Source organism: Paramormyrops kingsleyae, chromosome 4, assembly GCF_048594095.1.
Source record: "Paramormyrops kingsleyae isolate MSU_618 chromosome 4, PKINGS_0.4, whole genome shotgun sequence".
Lineage (NCBI taxonomy): Eukaryota > Metazoa > Chordata > Actinopteri > Osteoglossiformes > Mormyridae > Paramormyrops > Paramormyrops kingsleyae.
In genome coordinates, this window is record NC_132800.1 from 7,586,964 (window position 1) to 7,612,759 (window position 25,796).

A 25,796-nucleotide genomic window follows, 5' to 3' on the forward strand; every position below is an offset into this window, starting at 1 on the left:
TGCGCTTGTGACCCGACTACTTGTGGATTCCCCCTCTGGCTTTGTTCGCTTTTGGCTTTGTAAATAAACCCGTAATCTCCCGCATTTCGGGGTCCTTCTTCTCCCTGCTCTCAGCTCGTCACAGAATACTTCACCATACCATGGACCCCGTGGAGAATCAAAGGCTGCAGCAGCAAGTTGATCATTTAACGTCTCTGGTGACTCAGCTCGTGGAAGCCCGAGCTGCTCCAATCAGCTTACCTGCCTCTCTTCCCAGAAGGTCTTTTCTGATGCAATGTGGATTATACATAGAGGAACATCTGGAGCGCTTTACCGAGGAGACAGCTCGGGTACTTTTCGTCATATCGTCGTGTACGTGATTCGGCTACTGCACTCTGGATGGACGACAGTCCGCTCCTAGATTCCGCATGCGATTTCCAAACCGCATTTAAAGTGATATTCAATCATCCTGCTGTCGGTCACAGTTTAGGGGAAAGACTGTTTGAATTAAAGCAGGGACCATGTACTGTTGCTCAGTTTGCCCTACAATTCTGCACAATTGCTGCTGGACTCTGCTGGCCTGAAGAAGTCCTGAGAATCCTGTATCGGCGCGCGCTCAATCCAGAGGTGCAGGATGAACTGACTTCGCGCGGCTCCACTCTGGCCTTTGAGGATTACATTGGGCTCTCAGTTAACATCGACAACAGTATAAGAGAGCGCTGTCGCCGTCGTCCTCCTCGCCAACCCATCGCGGCAACTCCATCAGCCACCCTGGAGGAGCCAGCAGAGCCAATGCAGCTAGGACGCACTCCTCTCACTTCCAGTGAGCGGCACCGACTCGCAACCCAAGGGCTGTGCCTATACTGTGGAGCGGCTGGACATCTGCTGCGCCCATGCCCTGTCCGACCACCGCGTCCTGCTGCCCACACCAAGGTAGGCTTTTCAAGGTTTTTGGGGGGTTCTCTTGTCCAGGTTACTGTTCCCATAGTGGTTACTGGTTCAGGTGAGGGGCAACACACTCGAGCGCTGATTGATTCAGGGGCTGCAGGGAATTTTATGATTTTATCCCTACACTGTAAAACCTAACAGCACTTCTTAATAATAGAAGTAAGTTAATATAACTTAATTTTGCCTAAAAGTTGGATTCACTCATTTCCTCTAATTTGACTTAACTCAAAAATTAATTGTTGGAGTAGTAACTCAGTTCTTTTGAGTGTACTTAGATTTTTAAGTTGGGGTGATAAGATTCCAGTTTGTTGCAGTAATTCATTTCCTCTGAGTTGACTTCATGAGCACGACAAAAACAATAAATGAGTCCAAATAATTATGTTCCTTTAAAATTTTATTAATTTAATAGTCTTGTCTGTAATCATTTAACTGATTAGTCAACCCACACATAATTAGTCAACATACAGTCTTATGCAAAAGTGTGGGGACCCCTCAAAAAATAACATATTTTGGTCATTGTTTAATTGAAAAGATGTAAACACAGTCTCTGTAGGAAATAGAAAAAATTACCAATATTTTCACTAAACATTGATGCATAGTTACTTTTTATGTCATAAATTGAACAAAGATGAAAAATAAAAACATTATTATGGCACTCTGCAAAAGTTTGGGCACCCTAAGAGTTCCAAAGTCTCAGATTCTTTTTACAAGGTTTCAGACCTTAATCAGCTCGTTAGATCTGATGCATGGTGAAAGCTGTCATTAGTAAATGACAGCTGGTGCCAATTTCAAAGCTTTACAAATACTCTGACTCTTCAAACCTTGTGCGCACACTTGTGGACACTCAGCAACCATGGGTTCCTCTAAGCAGCTGTGTAAGACTCTGAAAATGAAAGTTATTGATGCCCACAATGAAGGAGAAGGCTACAAGAAGACAGCAAAGCGTTGTCAACTTGCAGTTTCCACAGTGAGCAATGTAATTAAGAGATGGCAGTTCAGGGGAACTGTGGAGGTCAAGATGAGATCTGGAAGACCAAGAAAACTCTGAGAGAACTGCTCGTATGCTGGTCAGAAAGACAAATCAAAACCCCCATTTGACTGCAAAAAACCTGCCAGAACATTTAGCAGACTCAGGAGTGGTGGTGCACCGTTCCACAAGACCTTCATGAAAGAGTCAGCAGAAGAAAATCTTACCTGCATCCCCATCATAAAATCCAACATCAGAAGTATGCAACAGAACATCTACAGAAGCCTGATGCGTTTTGGAAACAAGTGCTGTGGACTGATGAAGTTAAAATAGAACTCTTTGGCCACAATCAGCAAAGGCATGTTTGGAGAAAAAAAGGAGTAACATTTCATGAAAAGAACACCATGGCAACTATTAAGCATATGGGGGTGGATCTATCATGCTTTGGGGTTGTGTTGCAGCCAGTGGCACAGGAAACATTGCACGGGTGGAGGGAAGAATGGATTCCACTAAATACCAGCAAATTCTGGAAGCAAACATCACACCATCTGTAAAAAAGCTGAAGCTGAAAAGAGGATGGCTTCTGCAACAGGACAATGACCCTAAACATACCTGGAAATCCACCATGGACTACCTCAAGAGAAGCAAGCTGAAGGTTTTGGAATGGCCATCACAGTCCCTTGATTTAAACATCATTGAAAATTTGTGGGTAGATCTTTAAAGAGCTGTGCATGCAAGACGACCAAAGACTATTACAGAACTAGAAGCCTTTTGCAAGGAAGAATGGGAGAAAATCGCAAGTACGAGAATTGAAAGACTTTTAGCTGGCTATTAAAAGCATTTGCAAGCTGTGACATCTGCCAGAAGAGGTGTTACTAAGTACTGATTATGTAGGGTGCCACAATAATGTTTTTATTTTTTATCTTTGTTCAATTTATGACATAAAAGTAACTATGCATCAATGTTAGGTGAAAATATTGTGCATTTTTTCTATTTCCTATAGAGACAGTGTTTACATCTTTTCAATTAAAAAATTACTAAAATGTTATTTATTGAGGGGTGACCAAACTATTGCATACCACTGTACAGTCGGCGTGACGTGGGCGGAGTCTGTGTGTGGGAAAACAAATGTTTTGTGAAATATAGTGCAAAAAATCAGATACTTATGTATTTCGGTCTGATGTGAGGTCATGCTGGATCATCGGCGTAGCCAGACTGCGGCACGTTCTAAATATAAGGCGCACATTCTGCACAGCAAATGTGCCAGTGTTAAATTAACACTGCATGGTGTTTATATGGGTCCACACCATTCAGTGTTACCTTTAACACGTTACAATGTGCAGTGAGTGTAGTTTTTACAGTGTTAATATTTATTAACAAATACAATATACAGACAGAAATATATATAATGTACCTGTACAGGGGAAGGGAAAAGTTCCCCCCATCAGGATTACATTTCATTATATTATACCAGAGAAAAAAATCATTTTCCATGTTTGTTCAGCTTGCAAAACCAATTCACTTACTTTTGTCTAACATACATTACACTTCAGACAGTAAAAAGGGTTATACTGGTTAAAAAGCAGAGATTTTACCTTTTTGCCATGAAGAAGCAGAAACATATGACACTCTGATAAGGTAAAAATGATTCCTCCAGCACACAGTGAGCTATCCCAGCATGCACAGGGACACGGAGGAGTTTAGAGAATAAACCCAAAACCCTGGATAGAGGGGTTCAGTGAATGAGGAGGTGAAGCTGTACAGGAGGGTCAGTCCATCAGAGGAGACTCTGTAGAAGGACAGAGTACCAGCTGCCCAGTCCAGATACACTCCTACTCTGCGGGAGCCTGAGGGCTTTATGGGTATGTTAGTCTGTTTATTATTGTGCCAGACAGAGTAACTGTCAGGAGAGCAGCGCAGCATCCATGACTTGTCATTGGCTCCAAGCTGACAGTCAGCACTGTCTCCTTTCCTCCTGATTCCTTTATAAGTCACTCCCATTAGGGCTCCACCTCCAGTCCACTCAGCCTCCCAGTAACACCGACCAGTCAGACTCTCTCTGCACAGAACTTGGTCCCAGATGTCAAATCTCTCTGGATGTTCAGGATATGGTTGCCATTCCCCCCGTGTCACCTTCCTGTTCCCCTCTGACAGAGACAAGTATCTGTAAGCTGTGTTGGGGTCCAGCGTCAGCTGGCAGGAGTCTGTAGGCAAGAGGAAGAGCGATTAATCCCATCACGAAGCCCAGCATCTCCATCATCATCACTGTCATACCTCACATACTCACTAACACAGAACTCGCTCCAATACACACATTTTATTCCCAATATACTCATGTAGCTGCCCGAGTCTGCGGTGTGAGACGCCGCGCTGAGAGACTCGCTGGGGACCCAACTGCACTTTAGCCTGCGCTCTATTATTCTGTACGATACATACAATTTAAAAACAGCACAGCGTCCCCTAACGAAGCAGGAATTCAGGTATGTGAAACAGCTCAGGAAATGTCGGAAGCCCGCAGAACGCCAGAAGGAAAATGGACTGAAATGTTGCACATGCTAAATGAACAGGTTTAATTATCGACGTAAATTACGGGGGTATGGGGGAGTCTATTCACCCCCCCTCCCCGCCCAATAATCATGTCTCCCGTAAAAATGGGCAGAGACCCCAATAATAAAATCAAAGTTACGTACTTGGGCTTAATTACATTTAAACATATTAACTATAACATTGTACACCAAAGATTACCAATTAAAGTGAGTTTGTCTTCACTTCAAAATATCAATTTCCCTCTAACCCCATTGGACACTTGCCTCCCTCCAGCTGCACTAAGTGAAGACTGAAGAGACGCTCAGCGTTACAGCCAGTTCGGGGGATGTCATGCCATGTAGTGCATTCTTAAATGACACACTCACACAGTCTGTGTGTGTTTCTCAACAGAACATTTACTGCTGCCATTCACCTGTACAACAACCACCAGGCACGCTCCATGAGTGCGCTATGCCTTCTGGGTAATGCAGTTCTGTTAAACCAGCATATAACAACACATCTCCCCCCTTAGAAAAATAATCATATTTCTTTTACCAAACCAATCAAAGCATACAGGCCTTGTTTATCTCACCATAATACTACAATTTACGCACTGCAGCATGTAATGTAACAAACCTTTACATTCACACTGTAAACATTTTTACAGTCTCTAGTAATCAACAGCTTTCCATGAGTCTCTTAGGAGGCTGAACAACTCGCTTTGGTCTGCAAGGCGTTTTCACAGGAGAGCGATTCCCATTTGCTGGCACTTCAGGATCTGCAGCATCAGGGTTCCCACACATCCTGGAAAACCTGAAAATTTTGAGGGTTATTTTCCAGTCATTGAAATGACCTGGAAACGGATAGAAATGGCCAGATGTCGTGGAAATAATCTTTCTTGTCCTGGAATTTTATTTCTGTTTTCGCTTTTTAATTTTTCTGTTTGAAACAGCTCGCTGTTCGTAAGTCTGGATATGATGACAGCTGAGCTCGGTCGTGGCCTCTGCTGCGAAATGCCTCCACCTACTGAGACATGTATAGGCAATTATATTTCAGTTTTGACTCTCATTGCTCTAGCTTGTCAGTAGCTGACAGGAGAACAAGAGAACATTAGTTCATCACTTGAAATTTCTGCTGAGTGCATGACTGTAAGTATGACCACAGTGCATATGGTGCAACTGACAGTTTTGTTACTTCATACCGTCTGATGTGGACCCTGGTCGCATGTTAAACATGTCAAGTAAATTGGCGATGCTAATTTCTGTTAGCCTGTTAAGGGCAATTCCCATTGGGTATTAGCATAGTGCTAATTGTCTAATGACGGTAATCGATAAAAAATCATTTTGTAGGCCTACGTGGTCCCACTGTTAAGCAAATAAATTCAGTGAACCAAACCTAAAACAGCATGAACAGTCTTAAAAAGAATTAGACTAAGAGCTTCTGCTTTCATTTACAACAAATTTGGCTTAGGCTTCTTGAAGCCTACATCTAAATGCCTGTGCTTGTGTGTTTGTGTATCCTTGCAGCCGAGAAATCACCACACAATAAATATTACTTGGCTTGGGCCGTTTATTTGCACAACTGAACACGCTTAACAGCTCCTGGCTCAACTTCTTTTTCTAGCTAGCTTCCATTATCTAATATCTATTCCATTATCTAGATAAAATCTAATGCCTATCGTAAAAGTTTTGCTGAAAAAATCAGTCATCAGTCTGGATGCAGTTTTATCAGACCTCAAGGAGCGTCTTCAGAGGTGTTGGTAGAGCAACACCAGTATTGTTTCTAAACCTAACCCTACACCAGATGCCTTTTTCATAGGTTACACAACTTATAGATTGTTTGATTTTTCCTATATACTGGAGTTCAGGCTGTTATCCTTTGTTCCTAGTATTCTTTAGTTTAACCAAGAATTCAACTCAGGAATTGATGGCAAGGCTATCATTATTTAAAATGGATGTATTTAGCTTCTTTTCCCACAAAGAAGTTCTTTATTATAATCTTTGTCATTGACTTATGCAAATTCTACAGCTGCTGTATTCCCAGTAAAGCTACCAGTTGAAAGTTAACTCTGACTTTGTTTTGTCGTGTGCCAATTGTTGCATATATTAGTGCTATAGGCATCATACACATGATATAGGCAGAATAACAATAACAATAAATTGGCTTTATGCAGTTTTGTTTAATACAAACATTGTACATAAATTTATTTGACGCAAACAATGACATAAAATGTAATATGCATTATGCAAGTAACTTTTACTGAAATTAGGTCACTATGGTAGCCGATTTCATGGTATGATCAACATCTCTATACTGAACATTATGGAATTGCTCAATATACTGTATGCCAGTGTTTGGATAGTTTTCCACAATCCAAGAGGCATTTATTTCTTTAAAAGAGTTTTGCAGTTTAAAACAGTGTGTAACAAAAAGAGATCAAACAACTCCATTATACATCAGTGCATTAATTGGTGTTGCCTTTATGTAATTTAGCATATCGGTGACACTAAGTCCCTGCATAATCAAAGAGAAATTAAAATGGTGTTAAGCCTGCGACTAAAGTGTATGACTGTATGACCAGATCCTGTCATGAATTTCCGGAAAAAGCTCCTGGAAATGTCCTGGAAAATGATTCCTTAAAAAGAGTGGGAAGCCAGAGCATGCTTCCCTGTGGTCTGGTCGGCCAGGTCACATGTGCTGTTTCCCAGGGCTCCGCTGTTCCTTGTAGGGCTGTTCTAGACCAGTCAGGCTTGGCATTTGTGGTTTGAGATCAACGCGATTTCTTCTCAAAGATCCTCCATGCTCTGTCTGTATCTCGTATGAGCGTGGTGCCGTATGCCGTATGAGCGTGGTGCCGTATGAGCGTGGTGCCGTATGCGGTATGAGCGTGGTGCCATATGCCGTATGAGCGTGGTGCCGTATGAGCGCGGTGCTGCATGCTGTATGAGCGTGGTGCCGTATGCCGTATGAGCGTGGTGCCGTATGAGCGTGGTGCCGTATGCCATATGAGCGTGGTGCCGTATGAGCGTGGTGCCGTATGCCGTATGAGCGTGGTGCCGTAGATCTTCATGTATTGGCAAGTTGGTGCGTATGAGTCAACCCATCAGCATCTGAGCTGGAGACAACCCGTTCTGCAGTAGTGCACTCCTGTAGATCATCAGGCCTCTCCATATTGGCTATGGCTGATGTTTTTCTCGGGTCAGGACTCACCCCTTCCTCAGACACCACGTCTATTACGAATGTCATTGACTTTACAGCTAGTTCACATTTGTCCCTGTTCAACTTCAGGCTGACACTTCTTGTTCGCTCTAACACCTGTCTCAGCCGTGTGTCATGTTCCTCTCTTGTTCACCCCAAGACGATGATGTCATCCATGTGTTCGAATATGGTATGAATCGTCTTCTGGTATACCTCTGGAGCTGACAGTATTCCATATGGAAGACGGAGAAATCGGTATCTTCGGAATTTACTGCCACCATTCAAATGTACAACTACCACCAGGCATGCTCTGTGGGCACGCTATGCCTTCTGGGAAATGCAGTTCTCTTAAACCAGGCTATAACAGCACAGGGGAGACTACGGGGCAATACTAACGAATCTCAAAAAAACTATACAAAGCGCATGCGCAAAAGGAAGAAACGGGAAAGCTTTTTTCGCAGAATTAAAGACACACGGCTGTATCAGAATGTATTTCACCCTGTTATATTCTCAAATAAATACAAGCACGATATAAGCAGCTGTAAAGTATTTGTTTGTTCCCAGATGCTGTTTATACTTAATAAACCAGTCATGTATAAAGCCAAACCCAGCAGTTTGTGTTAAAGAACTAATTAATGATGTTTTTCACTGTTTCGTGTTTCCCCTTTGGATGTTGCATAAAATAACACACAGAGAAACTCACCAAAAAATAAACATGGAAATCCATCTACATACAGTGGAAAACAAACAGACTCATTTTAAAAACTGCATGAATACAATCATAAAGCAGTATTAATGGTATTATTAATAATAACATGCAAACAAACTTACATTTCTGTAAGCCTGGTCTGGTCCTGCACTCTGCACTGTGGTCCACACTATAGGAGAAGCAGAATGACATAGTGCTGCTGTATCCATTTATTTATTGGTGCCTCTTCTTCACGTACAGTACCGTGCAATAGTCTTAGGCAATACAAAGAAATGTTTAAAGCTGTTTATCTGGGTAGCAAGTGTACTTTGGCTTAGAACAAAAAACACAATTTAACATTAGAACGTGCAAATTAACAGTAACACAATAAAAACTAGTAATAATTTCTTCTGTTTTCTAAAAAGTTACTGATATCTAGTTGGATGGCTAGATGAACTAGCCTTGATAGCTAGTTGGATAGCTTCAGTTCCCAAACCTCTCCTCAGGGGCACCTCAGCCGTTCCATGATTTTGTTAAATTTCACCAACAGCTCAATTAAATAATTAAATAAATTGGTATAAAAAGTCAGTGACAGATTGACTAGCTGTATGAGGTGTGCTAGTGGCCAAGTCAAAAAAGACATGGCTGCACTGGACGGTCGCTACAAATACTGGGGTGATTTTAGCAGAGGTTCTGAAATGGCTAAGCTGACACACTTTGACAGGCATAATATCATAGTTTTACACCAACACAAGGATAATCTAAACATCAGACACACTCTCTACTCACTTTAGCTTCTCCAGTTTACAGCTGGGATCCTCCAGTACAGCAGAGAGCAGCTTCACTCCTGAGTCTCCTGGATGATTGTAGCTCAGGTCCAGCTCTCTCAGATGTGAGGGGTTTGACCTCAGAGCTGAAGCCAGGGAAGTACAGCCTCCTTCTGTGACTCTGCAGCCTGACAGCCTATAGAAAGGAAATCACAAAATTTTGGACAAAGTACAGGTTGCAACGATTCTTCAGAATGCCAGTGCTGATGTGCCCAAAGCCACCAGCGACTGGCCTGGACCCACCAGACAAACAGCCCATCACCTCCCCCTTTTCCTCCATCCCTGTCCTTCCTGTTCCTGATAAAAAACTGCCATTCGGGGGTAATATTCTGTACCCAGGTTTGCCTGTGTGCCTCTGGTCCTGCGGCCGCTACACACAGTTCACTGAAGCTCATCTTTTAGCCCCACTGACCGTGTAGTAACAGACATAAATGATCAGCTCAGTTCAAAATTACAGTAAACCATTTAGTGACAGCGACCAACTGCATGAAACTTAGACCAACCAGATTCCCTGGACTCCTGCCACAAGAAGAGCACTGATGGCAGAGAGGATGAGGCCCTGGGGTGAGCAAACAGCGTGATGTCACAGGTGCAGGAAAGTCGGCTAAACCGATCAGCACCACAGCTAGATTCTGGTGCTAGATCCCCACAGTCACCCATGAGAAAGTGAGGAATGCCAATCTCCCTCGCTCTCTCTGAAGACAGACGGCCTGGAGGATGACCATACAGAAAGGACTGCCGCCTCCCGCCTGCACAACCAGTGACCAAGGAGCCGGACCCAGCTGTCTGCCCTTTCTAAATGTACCCCCTTTCCCCCCTAAAATAAACACTGCCCCTTATGGGGTGTCCATGGCAACCCTGTGTCTCCTGCCTCCTTACGCAACACAGGAGATTAACCTGGGAAAGATTAACCTTCACATCCAGATCAGAACAGAGCTGGGAAACACCCCCATCTGACTGCCGAGGGGAATCGCTGACGATCCCCCCAAGGAGAGGGCTGTACAGAGCCTCCCATGTTCAGGCTGTGAAAACACTGGCAGCAGGTGAATATGTGTACAGTGGATGTCAAAAGCTGACACACCCGTATTGTATCTGTGCACTGACCTAAAGCTTTTCAAGCAATTTTCTTGAAATAGTCCCCCTTCATTTCCATGCAAATAGCTGCCATTGTTTATTTTCATTTCATCCTTTAAATAAACAGAAGGTGACATTTAAATAAGTGCAGATTTTTTATTTTAATAAGCAATTCAATGATATGTGACTCCTCCCATGACATATTCAGAGCAATAAAATTGCTTCCACTGCAGCCGTCAGCCATCTTTCTGCCAGGTGGCCCCAGACTGACTAGTAACTCTGATAGGAGGAGATGTGAACATCCCCAGCAGCTAATGCAGGCCTGGCAGGCTGTGTTAGTTATCATTCCAGCCTTGGTGATTCATGGGCTGTTTTAGATTTAAATTGTAAAAATTATTAATTTAAAAGTTAACTGAAGAAAAATTCAAAGTACAGAGTATAACAATATTAAATCAGTATGACAATACTAAAACAAAACATGTGCATCATGTCCTCATTTCTGAAAAATATAAAGAACTGAAGATTAAAAAATTTAAATTGATACCTCCTTAGTGGGAATGAAATGGTGTGAGTGCAGTGGTTCGCTTGTCTGACTTGCATTACAGCCACAGAAACACTTTTTAATATTAAAGTACCAGTTTAGTATTTGTACCGTCAAACTGGACTGACCTCAGTATCTCCAGTTTACAGTGTGAATCCCTCAGTCCAGCAGAGAGCAGCTTCACTCCTGAATCCTGCAGATCATTGTTACTCAGGTCCAGCTCTCTCAGGTGTGAGTAGTTTGATCTGAGAGTTAAAGCCAACATGTCACAGCATGTCTCTGTGAGATTACAGCTGTTCAGCCTGGAAAAAGATAGAAAGGGAGATGGTGCCTTATAAAGCAAGAAGATGCGATGAAGTGTATTAATGAGAGCCCTTCTAGTGGAGGATATGAGATGCAGTGCCCTGTAAGGTGCCCTTACAATGGTCTAAACTTGTGATGGGCAGTCTTATCCAGAAAGGGCTGCTGGGTATGTGGGTTTTTACTGATACTCACTAATCAGATTACTAAGTAGAGGACTGATTGGCTGAAGAGTCCTCACATCTGGGTTTAAACAGCTGACCTAACAGACCTGACAGACTGCTGGTTCGAGATTCGGCAGAATAGTCACATGTCTATGGGCCCATGAGTGAGGCCCTTAAACCTCCAGTTCCAGGGGTGCTGGATGCCAGCCAACCCAGTGCTGTGACCCCTAAGCTTGTTCTCACCTGTAAATGTGTCTGTGTCTCTCATGGAGAGTGAGAAGAGAAGCAAACCAATATACCTGTACTTATGCAAATAAAGGATCATTTCACTTGTAAACCCTCCAGATAAAAAGCCCTCTTTGTTTCTATAGCAGGTTAGGATGCTGTCCCAGTTATCGGAAGGCATAGTGAATGTTAGTGGACTTTTGTGTTTTTCACTACATCACTACTTTCAGTCATTATAAAATCCTGGGTTCAGAATATCAAAAAACAAATCTAGCCCAGTCATTAATCCATGAAGAGGAAGAAACTATATGGCTGATATATTTCAAACAATGTTAATCTTTAACTGCCAGACAAGACCTGTTTTTACATCCTCACATTACTTACAGAGCTGTTTTAGATGTCTTGACCACAGGTAGCAGCCTCCAGTGCTCATTATCTGATCTGGAGAATTTCTTCAGATCAAACACATCCAGCTCCTCATCTGACATCAGTAACACAAAGGCCAGAGCTGAATACTGTGCAGATGAGAGGTCTTCTGCTGAAAGACTTCCTGAATTCAGGTATCTTTGTACCTCCTCTACTAGACAATTATCACCCAGTTCATTCAGACAGTGGAACAGGTTGCTGGTCCTTTCTGGAGATAAATTTTCCTTTATTTTCCCTTTGATGTATTGGGCTGTTTTCCCAATGTTATGTGAGCTGTATCTTCTTTCTCCAAGTAGCCTTTCTAACAGAGTCTTACTGGAGTCTGTTGAAAGGCCCAGGAGGAAGCGGAGGTAGAGGTCCAAGTGTCCATTCTTGCTCTCTAATGCCTGATCCACTGCAGTCTTCAGTAGGTTAGCTGATGACTTTGATAGAAAGACGTATAAAGCAGCAAGATACTCCTGGATGCTCAGATGCACAAAGCAGTACACCTTTGTCTGATACAACCCATATTCCTCTTTAAAGACTTCTGTGCACACTCCAGAGTAAACTGAAGCTTCTCTGATGTCAAGGTCACTCTGTTCCAGATCTTTCTCATAAAATATGAGATTGCCCTTCTCAAGGTTATGAAAAGCCAGTTTACCTAGTTTTAGAAGGAAGCATCTAATATCATTAGTGTCATTCTTTTTCATCAATCCATCCTTCAGTTTTCTGTACCAGCTTGTCCTATTCTGGGTGGCAGAGGTCTGGAGCCTATACTTGTCATTAATTAATCTTGTCTGAAAGATCAGGAAGTGTGTGTACATTTCAGTCAGGGTCCTTGGAACTTCTCTGCTGTCAGTCTCACAAAAAATACTTTCAAGGACAGTGGCTGAAATACAGCAGAACACAGGAATGTGGCACATGATGAAGAGGCTCCTAGATGATTTCACATGTCTGATAATCCTTTCTGCCAGGCCCTCATCATTGAATCTTTTCCTGAAATACTCTTCCTTCTGGGCATCACTGAACCCTGGTATGTCTGTCACCTGGTCGATCCACTTCGGAGGTATCTGATTGGTTGCTGCTGGCCGGGAGGTTATCCAGAGGAGAGCAGATGGAAGCAGATTCCCCTTAATGAGGTGAGTCAACAGCCCATTCAGTGATGTTTTGTTTGTTACATCAAACCAGCTGTCATTGTTCTGAAAATCTAAAGGAAGGCGACACTCATCTAGACCATCTAAGATGAACAAGACTTTGTACCTAAACAGCTCAGTGGATTGAAATGACTTTAGTTCTGGATGAAATTGGTGAAGCAGTTCAATCAGACTGAATTCACCTTCAAGCAAATTCAGGTTCCGGAAAGGAAGAGCAAATATGACATGAATGTCCTGGTTTGCTTTTCCTTCTGCCCAGTCTAGAATAAATTTCTGCACAGAGACTGTTTTCCCGATACCTGCAACCCCTTTAGTGAGTACAGTTCTGATAGGTGCCTCACGCCCACACAATGGTTTAAATATATCATTGCACTTGACTGTAGTATCTTCTGTTCGCCTTTTCTTGGATGATGTTTCAATCTGTCTCACTTCATGTTCATCATTGACTCCTCCAGTTCCACTTGTAGTTATGTAGAGTTCTGTGTAAATCTCTTTGAGAAGTGTTGGCTGTCCTTCCTTAGCTTTCCCTTGAAATATACACTCAAATTTCTTCTTTAGGTTACATTTTATTCTGTCCAGCATGTGTTCCCCTGAAGAAATATGGGAGGAAAATGCACAATTTCTCAACAGGATCCTGACCAGTAAGAGAGGAAGAATAAAAACACACACAGACACAAACACACACTGAGATTTGTAATTATATCTTTCTGGGAACTCTCCATTCATTTTTACTCTCCCCAGCCATAAATAACCAAACAAAATATGAGACTTTTGGCATTTTTAGTTTTTTGATTGCATTCACAGATATTTGTGGGGACCTGAAAATTGGTCCCCGCATGTAAATAACATTTGGTCACCACAATGTAATATAGAAATATTACACACACACGTTTGTCACTATTGCACTGTGATAAATGTAATTAACTTTCACATCATGCACATTTTTTCTGAAACACCACATACATGTAGATAATAGCATACAGCTCTTACCTTTGTCTGATAAGTCACCCAGCTCACTTCCTGCTTGGTTACCTGAAATAAGAAAGAATTTCATATTCATTTCTATCTTCGACATCAATATGTAACAAACTCTTCATCATTTCCCATATAAGGCTATATAATATATGCATTTTTAAGAGGTTAAAAAAAGATTATATTTTACATGAAAAACAAGAAAGGTTAAACATATGATTACACTTCTGCAAGTCTTCCTTCAGTCTCTCAGCAAGGTCATTCAGGGTCATATTCTTCAGGATTTCAAGTGTGACTTCAAGAGCACCAACTTCCATGTAGGAACTTATCATCGTGTCGGCGAGGTCTGTTCTATCCAAGTGCTTCACCTGACCCCTGGGAAGGGGCTTTAACTCTTTATACTTTGTGTGACTCAGTTTCCATTTAAACTCCTTCAGCTGATCATCATCGAGCTCCTTCAGATTCTCCAGCAAGAGGTCAGTGAGCGAGTTCTGAGTGTGCAGAATGTGGGAGATTAGTCCATGAGATCTTACAGACCTGTTTATGGTCACTCACACACATGCACAGAACTTTCCCTTAACAGAAGACAGTTTTCCTGCTCACAGTCTTATGTGGCTGCTGAAGACACCTGCTATGATTTTCTATTACTATAACAAGCACATGTGTGTGTGTGTGTGTTAGTCTCACTGATTTAAAAAAAATCTTTTAAAGAGAGACCTGTCCAATATAAAGAGTTTAAATTTAAGATCCAATAGAGCACATTAAAACAATAGGGTCAAAATCAAAACAGACTGCAAACATCATGTTAAGGCAGCATCCAATATAATTATACATATTTTAGATTAAGTTATTCTGTTACAGCCCATCTGTAACATTTGTTGTAGGGCGGTACGGTATGGAAGTAGCCTGGGGAAGAGCTCTGCGGAGAGGGAGCTTTTTGTCTGCTATTTTCAGCAACCTTCAGCTGAAAATCGTTACTCAACTTAAGCTTTCCTGCCTTTCAGTGTCTGGTATTTATGGACAAAATGCATCAAATGCCGAAATGCTGTAGCCAGACCTCTTGGTGAGCCATTGCTTAGATGTTTATGGCTGTAAAGAAACCAGTTCCTGTGAATCACAGTCAAACTGTAATAAAAACCAAAAGTAATGTTAACTTTATATTCAAAAGTAATTTTACCAGCTGTAATATCTTACAACCAAAGCAAACTGGTCAGTTTTACTCACACAGGCAGTTTGCAGTCACAGGCAGAGACGTCCACTGATCATTTGGACTCATAACTATGGGCCATATTTCACCCTGTGTTTAAAAAAGGGTATAGTCATTACACTGCATGTTCCTTCAGTATTCAATCGGTACTTTGGAAATGAAACAATATGCTTTTCTTTCAATGTATTCAGTGCTTGAAGTGGGTCAGTACTCACAGGTATGCAGTACCAGCACCTCTTTGTTTGTCTCTTCAGAGTACCGGCACCTCACAATATCTGCTGAGAGTACTGGCACCTGAGGCTGAATAACAATAGAATAGAAGCTTTATTGTCATTCTATATAAAATACACAACAAAACTCGGAGTGCTGCTTCTTTTCAATGCAAAACAAGTCAAATAAAAGAGGCAAGTAGCAAATATCAATATTTGGATGAATAAGATAAATAGAAAAGGATTATTATTAAATTTGATTTTGTAATCGCTAAAAACTAATATTGCACACAGATTATTTTTGTTGTTGTTCAGTGATCTTAAGGCCCAAGGGAAGAAACTGTCCTTGAGTCTGGAGGTGCGTGTTTTGATGGACCTGTAGCACCTACCAGAGGGCAGCAGGTCAAACAAGTGGTGTGCGGGACGGACAGAGTCTCTGAGGATGTTTTGGGCTCTGGAGAGGCAGAGGGAGCTGGCGATGGCTTCCAGGGATGACAGAGAGCATCTGATGGTTTTTTGGGCAGAGTTTATAACTTTCTAGAGGACTGTCCTCTCTGCAGATGAGCACCCGGCATACCACACTGAAATGCAGTACACCAGCATACCACACTGTAATGCAGTACGCCAGCATACCACACTGTAATGCAGTATGCCAGCATACCTCACTGTAATGCAGTACGCCAGCATACCACACTGTAATGCAGTACGCCAGCATACCTCACTGTAATGCAGTACGCCAGCATACCACACTGTAATGCAGTACGCCAGGATGTATCTGATGGTGGAGCGATCAAAGGCCACAAGCAGCTTCTGATCCAGCTTGTTTTTCCTGAGTACTCTCAGAAAGTGGAGTCGCTGCTCTGCCTTCTTAGCAAGTGTCAATGTGTTGGTAGACCAGGAGAGCTTCTCAGAGATGTGTATCCTCAGGAATGTGATGGACTGGTCCCTTTCCACACACACTGCATTGATGTAAAGTGGGGAATGATCACCTGTGCTTCCGACTTCCTTTGTCTTTGTGGTATTTAGCACCAGGTTGTTTGTTGAACTCCATCCTATCAGTTTCTGAACCTCATCTCTGTAGACTGACTTATTTCCTCCTGAGATGAGCCCTATAACCTTGGTGACATCCATGAATTTGTTGATGGTGTTTGTGAGATGGGTGGGAGTGCAGTCATAGGTATACAGGGCATAGAGTAGTGGGGTTGGCACACAGCCTTGTGGAGGAATACATGTACAGTGCTGGTTTAGACGACACCAAGTCTCTCACATAATATCTCACAATGACTTTGCAGTGATCTCACAGTGACTCTGCAGTGATCTCACAGTGATCTTTGTATCTTGCATTTCTCGTATCATTTCGCTTCGCTCGTCAAGGGAACCAGGGGGACCGAAAAAACGTACGTGATTTTTCCAGATTGGGGGGGCCTGTGCTCCTAGCCCCCACGATGTGGAAGGGTCGACTGTACGTTGCTTTGGATAAATGTATCTGCCAAATAAATTGTAAAAAATGTTCCATGATGAGTCTGATGACTGGTTTCTTTGAGCATGAGACGTTTGTGCTTCAGAACATTACCCCTGAATGTCAGCTAAGAGTATTACGCACCTCACTGATTCACGCTGATCCCAGTCTGTCTGAAGACCATGAAACAATACACTCCTAAGTGTTTTTCATCGTATTCCACTGCTTGTCGTGAGGCGCTTGGAAGCCTGTGGCCATTTCTGCAGACTCAGGCATCATTCTTGGGTGACTCACTCAATGTGTCTACAGAACGCTAACTTCAAAAGGCATTGTAAGGGACAGCAACCCAGGATCTCGTCACAGAGCAGAGGTTCAAAAGAGAGAACTCTTAGCTCCATATACAATTTAATTACATTTCCTCAGGAAAATGGGCTTTTAACCCTAACCTTACTGCTTGCTAACTGCTAATAATTCAAATTTAATTTTGTCACATAACAATCATACATGGTATGACTTACAGTGAAATGTTATTTTGTGACACTGTGACGTAAAACACAACAGTGGGATACAAATGAAGCAGGATTAGAGAAACTAAGCTAAAGAAAATAAAATTTGCTCAGTCTGTCCCCTCAATATATATAATTACGACCTTGGTCCCCCCCGCAGTGTTGACTTCAAGGCTACGGCTCTTCTTATCAGTATTGCTACCCAAATTTCTGCCTCCTTCTGTTTTCATTTTCATTGTTTCATGAAAACCACGATACAGTTTGTTTGCCCATCGGCAGCTACTCGCGCTGTTTGCTCAGATGTCTGACTCCCTCGAAGCCTGAAGTAATCTTTACAATAAAAAACACGTACGGCCAGAGGATGTCAGCCGCTGTGGTGACTCTTGAGTGTTTTTACAGTCATATGCTGACCCAGCACTCAGGTAACCATCAGGTTCTGTATTGTCACACCCTGAATTATAAAAATTAAGGGAATCAATAATGACATAATAGTTTTTTAAAACCCGGCAGTTACATCAATCATGATAAAGAGGACTGTCAGCCTATTGTACGAGCCACAAAAGGCTGACAGCGTTCAGAAAGAGCCTCAGTCTCTCTGCAAAGTTATGCCGGTTTCGAGGAGTCCCTGTGGAAAAAGGGAAACTTCCTCCATCGTCGTCATCACACAAGCCCTCAAAGTGAGGTTTGCATCACTGCTTGTCCTGGAAGACTACCTCACCCAGAAAAGGCAGGATAGGGTGGTGCTCTGAATCAGTGAATTCTTGGGTGACTCATTCAATGTGTCTACAGAACGCTAACTTCAAAAGGCATTGTAAGGGATAGCAACCCAGGATCTCGTCACAGAGCAGAGGTTCAAAAGAGAGAACTCTTAGCTCACTGTAACTTAGCTTTGTCTTCTATGTCTTCTGTGTATTATGTCCTATGTTTTGTCTGTGAGGGAGGGGTTTTCAAGTAAGAATTTCATTGTGCTCTGTACGCTGTACTTTGTACATATGACAATAAACTTGAACTTGATTCTGACACTGTGGCGCTTGTGGTACCCGGAGCGCCCCCTGGTGGTAGGCGAGAAGACCCTGGTATTTTGTCAATGTGACGTGTTCACCCGTGTGGTACTTGGCTGGTTCAGCTGGATCCAAAGTGGTGCCTGATCCAAAAATTTTGAGAATGACTGTTTTAGGTAAATGCCTGGATTATAATGGACACAATATGAAAGAGCCACAGTGAGAGAGGTTTGACTTTCTGAGAAGCTTACACCAACGTGTCGATGGGCATGAGTACAAAGGTGCTGTCTTTGTTGGGGGGTCACCCAGGCCCTGGGAGCCTGCACTGCCTTTATGAGGGCCTGGGAGGTGGAGAGGGAGTAAGCACATTGACTTTCAGTTTCAGACCATCACCTTCACTCTCTGCCTCGGGCTTTTGGTCTCACAAGCCTCTGGCCAAGAGCTCAAGTAACTGAGCTCTTATAGATCCAAACTTGGTTCCTTCAGTGGTGGTCTGATTACTGCTACTTTAAATTGGCCAAGGACATCGCCTGAAGACAGGGATGTATTCATTGTGGCGGTTATAGGTTTTGCCAGAACTTCCAATTATTCTTTAAGAATTGGAGTGGGGATTGGGCCCAGTGGACAAGTGGTCAGTTTGGTTTTAGTAATTATTGTTGTTTTTGACTTCTCTTCATTGATTAATTCTAAAACATTCAGGGTGTTTGCACATTGTGTTTGCATTAGTAATTTGTGAGCCATTTGGAAATGTTTGAAGCCGAATGCCCTATGTAGGGCTTGCTTGTGTTGTTACAGGCTGTTGGACCATGCAAACTCGAACACCTCCAACCCTCTAAATGAATCTCCACTGTGGTCAGTACATTATAAAAGATGCAGCATGTTGAGTTTTTTTACAAATTGTTATGAGCCCAAGTTGCCATGGTTGACAAAGCAATTGCTTAATCTAGTCAGTAAGCTCAGATTGTTCTATAAAATTGGGGAACTGTCTTCCTGCAATCAAAAGAGAAATTTGTTCTTCTTATCTCTTGCCTTACTTGTGATTTTATGCTGTCTTTGAATCAAAGACTCTTGGAGATTTATGAAATGTCTCCAGACTGGTGTAAGTACCTTCCATGTGCTTCAGAAACGTGCTTCAGAAAAGAGCTTCAGAAAAGAGCACTGCCTTTGCACTAACACCCCTGCTGAGAGGCCATTTTGATTACCAGTCTTGGCCTTGTGGTTAAGAAGACATGACCGATTGAATAGAGCTGTTTAACAGTAAATTCTCACTGTTTTATCATTTTCCCCAAAACCATAGATTTCATTCACTTTTATGCCACAGGTGACCAAATGTAACTTAAAATTTTAAGGCAGCACAGTAACATTTTTTTTGAAACAACATTTTTTGTTTATTACAGTGCATATCAACTTCAGTGCACTCAAGTTAGGTACACTCCAAATAATACACTGAAAGAACTTAAAGTCAACATTATTTGTTACAGTGTAACTCCTGGCTCCGATTCCGCATTCACACACACCTCCATACAGAACTGGCAGCTACTGTTCCATTAAAATCATGCTGTGTGTTATTGTTCTTCTGCACATGTGGGTCACTTCAGGACTGTCACCAGTTCACACTGGAATTTGATACTGGCCACATTTTTAAAATAAATGTAGAAGTGAAAGGGAAATTTATTTAGTTTTTTTTCTATTTTAGAGGTCAATTGCGCTTAAAATAAGGAAATAAATGGATAAGATTCCATTTTGTACTCTGCGCTGAGACTGGTCAGACAGTTCCTGCAAGTTCTCCAGGAGCAGGAAGTATGTGTAACACGTACATCATGAAGGAAACAAGCCCTGTGTTTATTACTATTATGGTACTGTATTGGTGGATTCAGTAACTAATGTAACAAAGTACTGTGTAAGTAAGAATTCCTGCACAAAACAGCTTACAGAGAAACACTGAGACACTCAGGCAAAGAGATAGTAACATTCTTATGTGGCTAATTATACTGATTTGAAATATAGATATTTTTAACATAATTTTTATTTAGGTCTTCAGCATGTCACACATCTAGTCCTGTAATTAAAAATCATGAACTCCTACTAAAGTAACTGATATCATTTTGCTAAAATATTCTCCGTCTTACCTTGAGAACTGAACAAGAAGGCAGACAAAACCCGGTGATACTGACTTTTGAGAGAGAAATCGTTAGTTCTAAAGATGTTGCAACTTCCTTTTTTGTAGTTGTGGGGTGGGACAGAGCACATGAAATTTACTTGATACTAAAGCAGCAAAAGCAAAAAACTATAACCAAATAGAAATAAGACAAACAATGAAAAACATGTGTAGTTGCATAGATGATACATATACAGACATTTCACAGAGTGGATATAAAGATACAAGTTGCATATATACAGTGGATATTGCACAGCGCAAGGACAATCTTGCATAGTGGACAGTCAGTAGGGGAATTGCACGAGAGTAATTACACAGATGAATGAAACGTATACAGATATTCTAGTTGTATATACTAAAATTGTGGACAAAATTGTGACCTTTTCACACTGCTCACTGATGTGTTACAAAGTCTAACAGCAGAGAGAATGAAAGGTCTGCGGAAGCCTTCCTTCTTACACGCTGGATGTAGTGGTCTGTTGCTGAAAGATCTGCGTGATTCTCCCTCTGTCACATGCAGGGGGTGAGAGGGATTGTCCATGATGGATATAAATGGACTCAATGGAGTCTAAAGAGCAGCCCAGGACAGAATCAGCACTCCTGACCAGCTTGTTCAGTCTCTTCCTGTCCCTCTCTGAGCTCCCGCATCCCCAGCAGGTCACCGCATAGAATATTGCAGATGCTGTTTTCACCAACGAAATTTATGACGAAATATCTTCGTCAACGAACCTTTTTGACGTGACAGAGACGAGACGCAATGTAAATGCTGGCCATGTGATGATAACTATAACGAAATATATCATGTAATATTGTTGACAAATAAAAACGAGACTAAATTTGGTTTACAAAATAAAAACTATACTAAAATGTCTCTTCATTTTCGTTGATGAAAACGAGACGAGATGTTATTTCCTCTCATTTAATCGCGTTATTATTATTAAGCAGTATTTCTGTTTTCCTGAGTCTCCCATTCGGGCGCACAGATGCCGGAGAAATGCAGCCACAAAATATCGGGAATAAAACCTCCACAACAAACCTTAAAACCTTAAAAGACATCTCAAGGCATTCCACAATGACATTAAGGTAAGTAAACACATTAATGTAACGTTACTTTCTATTTTAGAAAGCTCATGCCAACTGTGGTTAACATGTTATCGTTAGCAATAGATGGTAGCCTGCTAGCTTTAGACGTTTTGGAGAAAATTATATTTCATAAGCATGGACACTTGGCGATGTGTACAAAACATCTTTCTGATAAGATGTCTGATAAGAATACGTGGGTAAAGGGAAGACTTTGAAGCTATGTAGGCATTTTAGCAAGCTAAAGCTAAGTAGCAAACTGAGAACGACAGCTCAGTTGTCTTGAATCCTGGCGATCTAAACTTTCACGCTTTCATTACTGCGTGACTAGTTATATGTCTAAAGGGGTAGTGTTTGAAACATTGAAAGAGCGTTTTTCGGAACATCGTGCGTGGGTCTGGCTTGCCGGGCTAGCTACCATCCACGTAGAGGATACGCTCCGGCTGCAGCTCATGTAAATACCTGCTAACCGTGAAATAATGTACTTGTGGAAAGGATGTTCATGAATGATTCAGAGCAAGATGCATTTTGATTGGCATCCCTTATGGTCTTGTGAGGCCTATTTTTTCTGTTAAACAATTGTAGCTGATAATAAACAGACAAATTACAACCAATAGTTTCAGTCATTGAGGGCAAAATAGGCCTAATAGCAAGGATTTATGCTACTTAATATTTACAACAGTTAGATTTTCCAGAGGCTGCATCTGTCCTGACATTGTATCTATTCCCGTGCTAGATTCCAGAAACAGCTTCAGTGAAGCAAGTCCCGCGCAAGAAGATGGGCATTAGTTAGGTACTTGGACATTTTTTTCAAAATGCTTAAATGTCATTTTTAATATGTCTACTGGATAGAGCATGAGCACACGAACAAAATGACACCTCATTTGTCAAAATCCACCCAGCCAGTCCAGAGAAATTTAAATTTAACAACCCTAATTAATGCCCCTTTATTTTAATGGGAACAAAGGAAAAATCTGTGATCAAATTTTGATTAGCTGTCTTGTTTGTTGTAGGAAAGTTGCCATATTTTAGTCATTACTAAAGATAATTGGTTGAAATTTTCAGGAGACGTCAACAGTGAGGTCCCACACAGAATGTCACCCATCCCGCCAAGATTGACCCATGCTGACCTTTAGAAAATTAGGTCAAGGTCAAAGGTCACCACCAACTTTGAAACCCGAATAAAACAAAACTGCAAAGGAAAAACATATTTAACCTGGTTTATCTCACGATCTGGGTGCGTTCCGGGCGGACAGACGGGGAAGCCAGTCAGGAGTACAGATCAAAGCGAGGTGTATTCGGAACACACAAAGACATAAACTAGAGATGCTCCGATCAGCATTTTTGGGGCCGATCACCGATCACCAAGATCATGATCTGCCGATTGCCGATTCCTGCCGATCACAGAATGGCAGGGGAATGGGAATCTTATCTTTAATCTAGCAGAGTTTGCACTATTTGTGGAAATGAAACTAACTGTAAATTGACTATATTGGAAAAAAAACTGTAGAAATAGGCTACAGTCAAGATCTTGAAGAACCACCAAGTGTTTATTTTAGAGAATGAGAACTTAAGGCTACTGTAGGCCATCTTTCCCAAATAAGGCAGAGTAACTTAAAATTATACCAAACAAAGAGGGGTCAGGCAGACCAACACACATCAGATCAGGTTAATGGGATTTAGCCTCTTACACTGATTTTATAATTGGCAACAAAATGTAAAACTTGTTACACCAAAACTGGCTACTGCCACAAAGGACAAAACTATGGCAAGTGTTTTTTTCTGTTATTATTATAAATGTCTGATGTAGTTGAGGAACCCACTACATCAGATCCAAAAGTTAGGTATTTCCTGCCTGGGGGTCGGTCATGATCGGTGGCCGATCAATCGGAGCATCACTAACATAAACACGTTTATGCCGCGTCTGCCGGAACAGACGGTGGCGCAGACTTAAATACATGAAACAAGGCACACGACTGGCGAGCGGCATCGCCACACAGGTGGAAACACTAGGCAATCACAGGAGGTAACGAGGTGGGTGTGGCACACACGGGGCTGGAACGGGCCGGACGTCGCAGGACGTAACAGTTTATTTAAACTGTTGAAAAAGTAAGTTCCCCAAGAAGGTAATCTGTCAGTGCTTGTGAAATTTTCAATGATGAATCAGCAGAGTCCTCTTCCATTTCCTCGGGCAACCAGTAAGCGATCCTCAGCTTGGCAGGTTTCTTCTTTGAAACTTTAAGTTCCAGGATCTTCCCACAGTATTGCACATCCCCTTCATCCCCCATGTCCCAAATGTGATATATGTATTTTCCCACCAAACTCTCTGGGTCTTGTAGCATCTGAACCACAGACTGACATCTGGACTTACTCATGTTATCTGACTTTTCTAAAAAGCGTAACAATTCAGATTCAAAATCTTCTGGCATGTTGGCCATAGCATCCTCAATTTTCCTCTCCACTTTTCTCCGAAAAGATTTGTTCTTTTTCTGGATCTTCTCTTTCAGTCTTTTTTGGTAATCCAACGTGGTCTGTGCCTCTCACTCCTTCCTAATTGCTTGGTATTTTCGCGCCCGACAGATAGCATAAGAAATCAGACGCTCTTGTTCTTCTAGGGGTTTACTTTTAAGCCAAGGCAATGTCTTGTTTTTCTTGCCCTTTACTTTAGCATCTATAAATCCAATGGTGGCATTAGGGGCTCTCCTGTATTGACTGTCTGTAAGACCAAGGATTCGCTCACTTTCAATATTGTGTACAGGCGCCGCCTTAGTAATTTGAAGCATCTGAGGGGTAGGACAGGACAGGTCTCCAGTGATGTAATCCGCAAGCTGCCTCTCTAGAACTCTGACACATCCCTGCAACAAAGCATCCATTGCAGCACAGAACTGATCTGCATCAGTCTCACTGACAGCACCTTGCAGTGAAGAAAGGACTTCATCCTCTGCATTCAGTGGTCTACCAAAACAGTCCTCCTTTGCTTGTAACACAGAGGCTGGATTTCCAGACAATGCCTTTAGTTTTTCAACAAAAGATTTTAGCAGAGGAACAGCTTCAAGGTTTGACAGGACTTCCTTATTGGAGTACAGCACTACCATCCATGGGCCTGTCAAAAGTTTCCCTACTAATCCTAGAGCTTTCAGCTGCATTTGAAGATACAGGCTTGAAAGGTCCTTCAATAATCAAGTTCTGAACCCAGTCTGACAGTTGCATGATTTCTGTAAATAGGTAGTGTTGTAGTTCTCGAGACCGGTCTTGGTCTCGAGACCGGTCTCGAGACCAATTTTTTGTGGTCTCGGTCTTGTCTTGGTCTCGACTCTATTTGGTCTCGGTCTTGTCTTGATCTCGACTCTATTTGGTCTCGGTCTTGTCTTGGTCTCGGACATAGCGGTCTCGATGGGATGGGGAAAAAAAGAGAAAACTGCACATCCTCACAGAACAGTATCATTATTTATTACGCGCCTCAATTCAAATGCAACCAGTCAGATGCATCCATTTCAAAAACGTTACATTTTATACATTTTCTCCACGGACACTGCCAGTGCTTCACAGTCCACAAACATCATACACATCGTATCATACATCGGCAAAAAAATGTCCGAAAATGTCCGCGAAGTCTATAGCATAGTTATAATTCAAATAAATTAGGTATTTTACATTGATTAGAAAGCACGGTCTTGGAGGTGCAAGTCAATCTGGAGGCTCATTCTCTTCAATTCAAAGCAAAGGATCATTACATAGCTGTATTCATAGTTTACCCGAGGCCTCTGTCCCTGGTATAAGAGACTTAATATGAACATCTTTCTGGTACATCCCATCTCTTTCCCTTGACGAGGTCTGATAAAATGGTTATAGGAGAGGATTGCTGAGAATATTATTTTCCATCAGGTCTCGTAACTATGACAAATCTGGGAGATTTTAAATGAGAGACATATGGACTGTAGGATCACACATGCACATATCACAGGGCTTAAATTCCAGGTGGCCTGAGACAAGGCCGAGCCTGGTACGAGAGGCACCAAAGGGGGGTTACACACACAAACACACACACACAGATAACCAGGGAGGCTAGCACTCCAACTTTTATTGCCCAAAGATTTAGGGACCTACAGACAAGCAGAGTGGACTTCCCGGACAGGGGTCCCTCGACTTGGCACCCAACCCCCTCCACATACACTCTGCCTTACATTTCACTCACCCAACAGACAAAC

At 42.1% G+C, this 25,796-nt stretch overlaps 1 protein-coding gene and 1 long non-coding RNA gene across 3 annotated transcripts; one reads left to right on the forward strand and one right to left on the reverse strand.

Moving 5' to 3' along the window:
• Positions 1-3,253: 3,253 nt before the first annotated feature.
• Positions 3,254-20,560, reverse strand: LOC111841999 (NLR family CARD domain-containing protein 3-like). Of its 2 annotated transcripts, XM_072710549.1 has the most exons (13): positions 16,988-17,644; positions 16,786-16,870; positions 15,391-15,475; positions 15,193-15,265; positions 15,026-15,093; positions 14,192-14,459; positions 13,987-14,028; positions 11,822-13,586; positions 10,877-11,050; positions 9,096-9,269; positions 8,450-8,496; positions 8,322-8,345; positions 3,254-4,098 (listed from the first exon to the last, which is right to left on the reverse strand). In XM_072710549.1, exons 5-13 carry the CDS (start codon positions 15,038-15,040, stop codon positions 3,563-3,565), a joined length of 3,045 nt encoding a protein of 1,014 aa, XP_072566650.1. In that variant the 5' UTR covers positions 15,041-15,093; positions 15,193-15,265; positions 15,391-15,475; positions 16,786-16,870; positions 16,988-17,644; the 3' UTR covers positions 3,254-3,562. The 2 variants fall into 2 exon arrangements, with proteins under 2 accessions (XP_072566650.1, XP_072566652.1); XM_072710551.1 differs by lacking the exons at positions 8,322-8,345; positions 16,786-16,870; positions 16,988-17,644 and adding an exon at positions 20,480-20,560.
• A 959-nt stretch (positions 20,561-21,519) lies between these two features.
• On the forward strand, positions 21,520-22,789 carry LOC140588690 (uncharacterized). Its single transcript, XR_011989867.1, has 3 exons — positions 21,520-21,591; positions 22,325-22,381; positions 22,654-22,789. It is a non-coding gene; the product is annotated as an uncharacterized lncRNA (long non-coding RNA).
• Positions 22,790-25,796: the final 3,007 nt, after the last annotated feature.

Excerpts from the sequence above, each read along its gene's own strand:
- LOC111841999 (XM_072710549.1), bottom strand. Across the intron at positions 14,029-14,191 it reads GAAGGAAGACTTGCAGAAGT|GTAACCAAGCAGGAAGTGAG; the intron begins GTAATCATATGT and ends TTCTTATTTCAG. Across the intron at positions 9,270-10,876 it reads TGTAAACTGGAGATACTGAG|GCTGTCAGGCTGCAGAGTCA; the intron begins GTCAGTCCAGTT and ends TCCTTTCTATAG.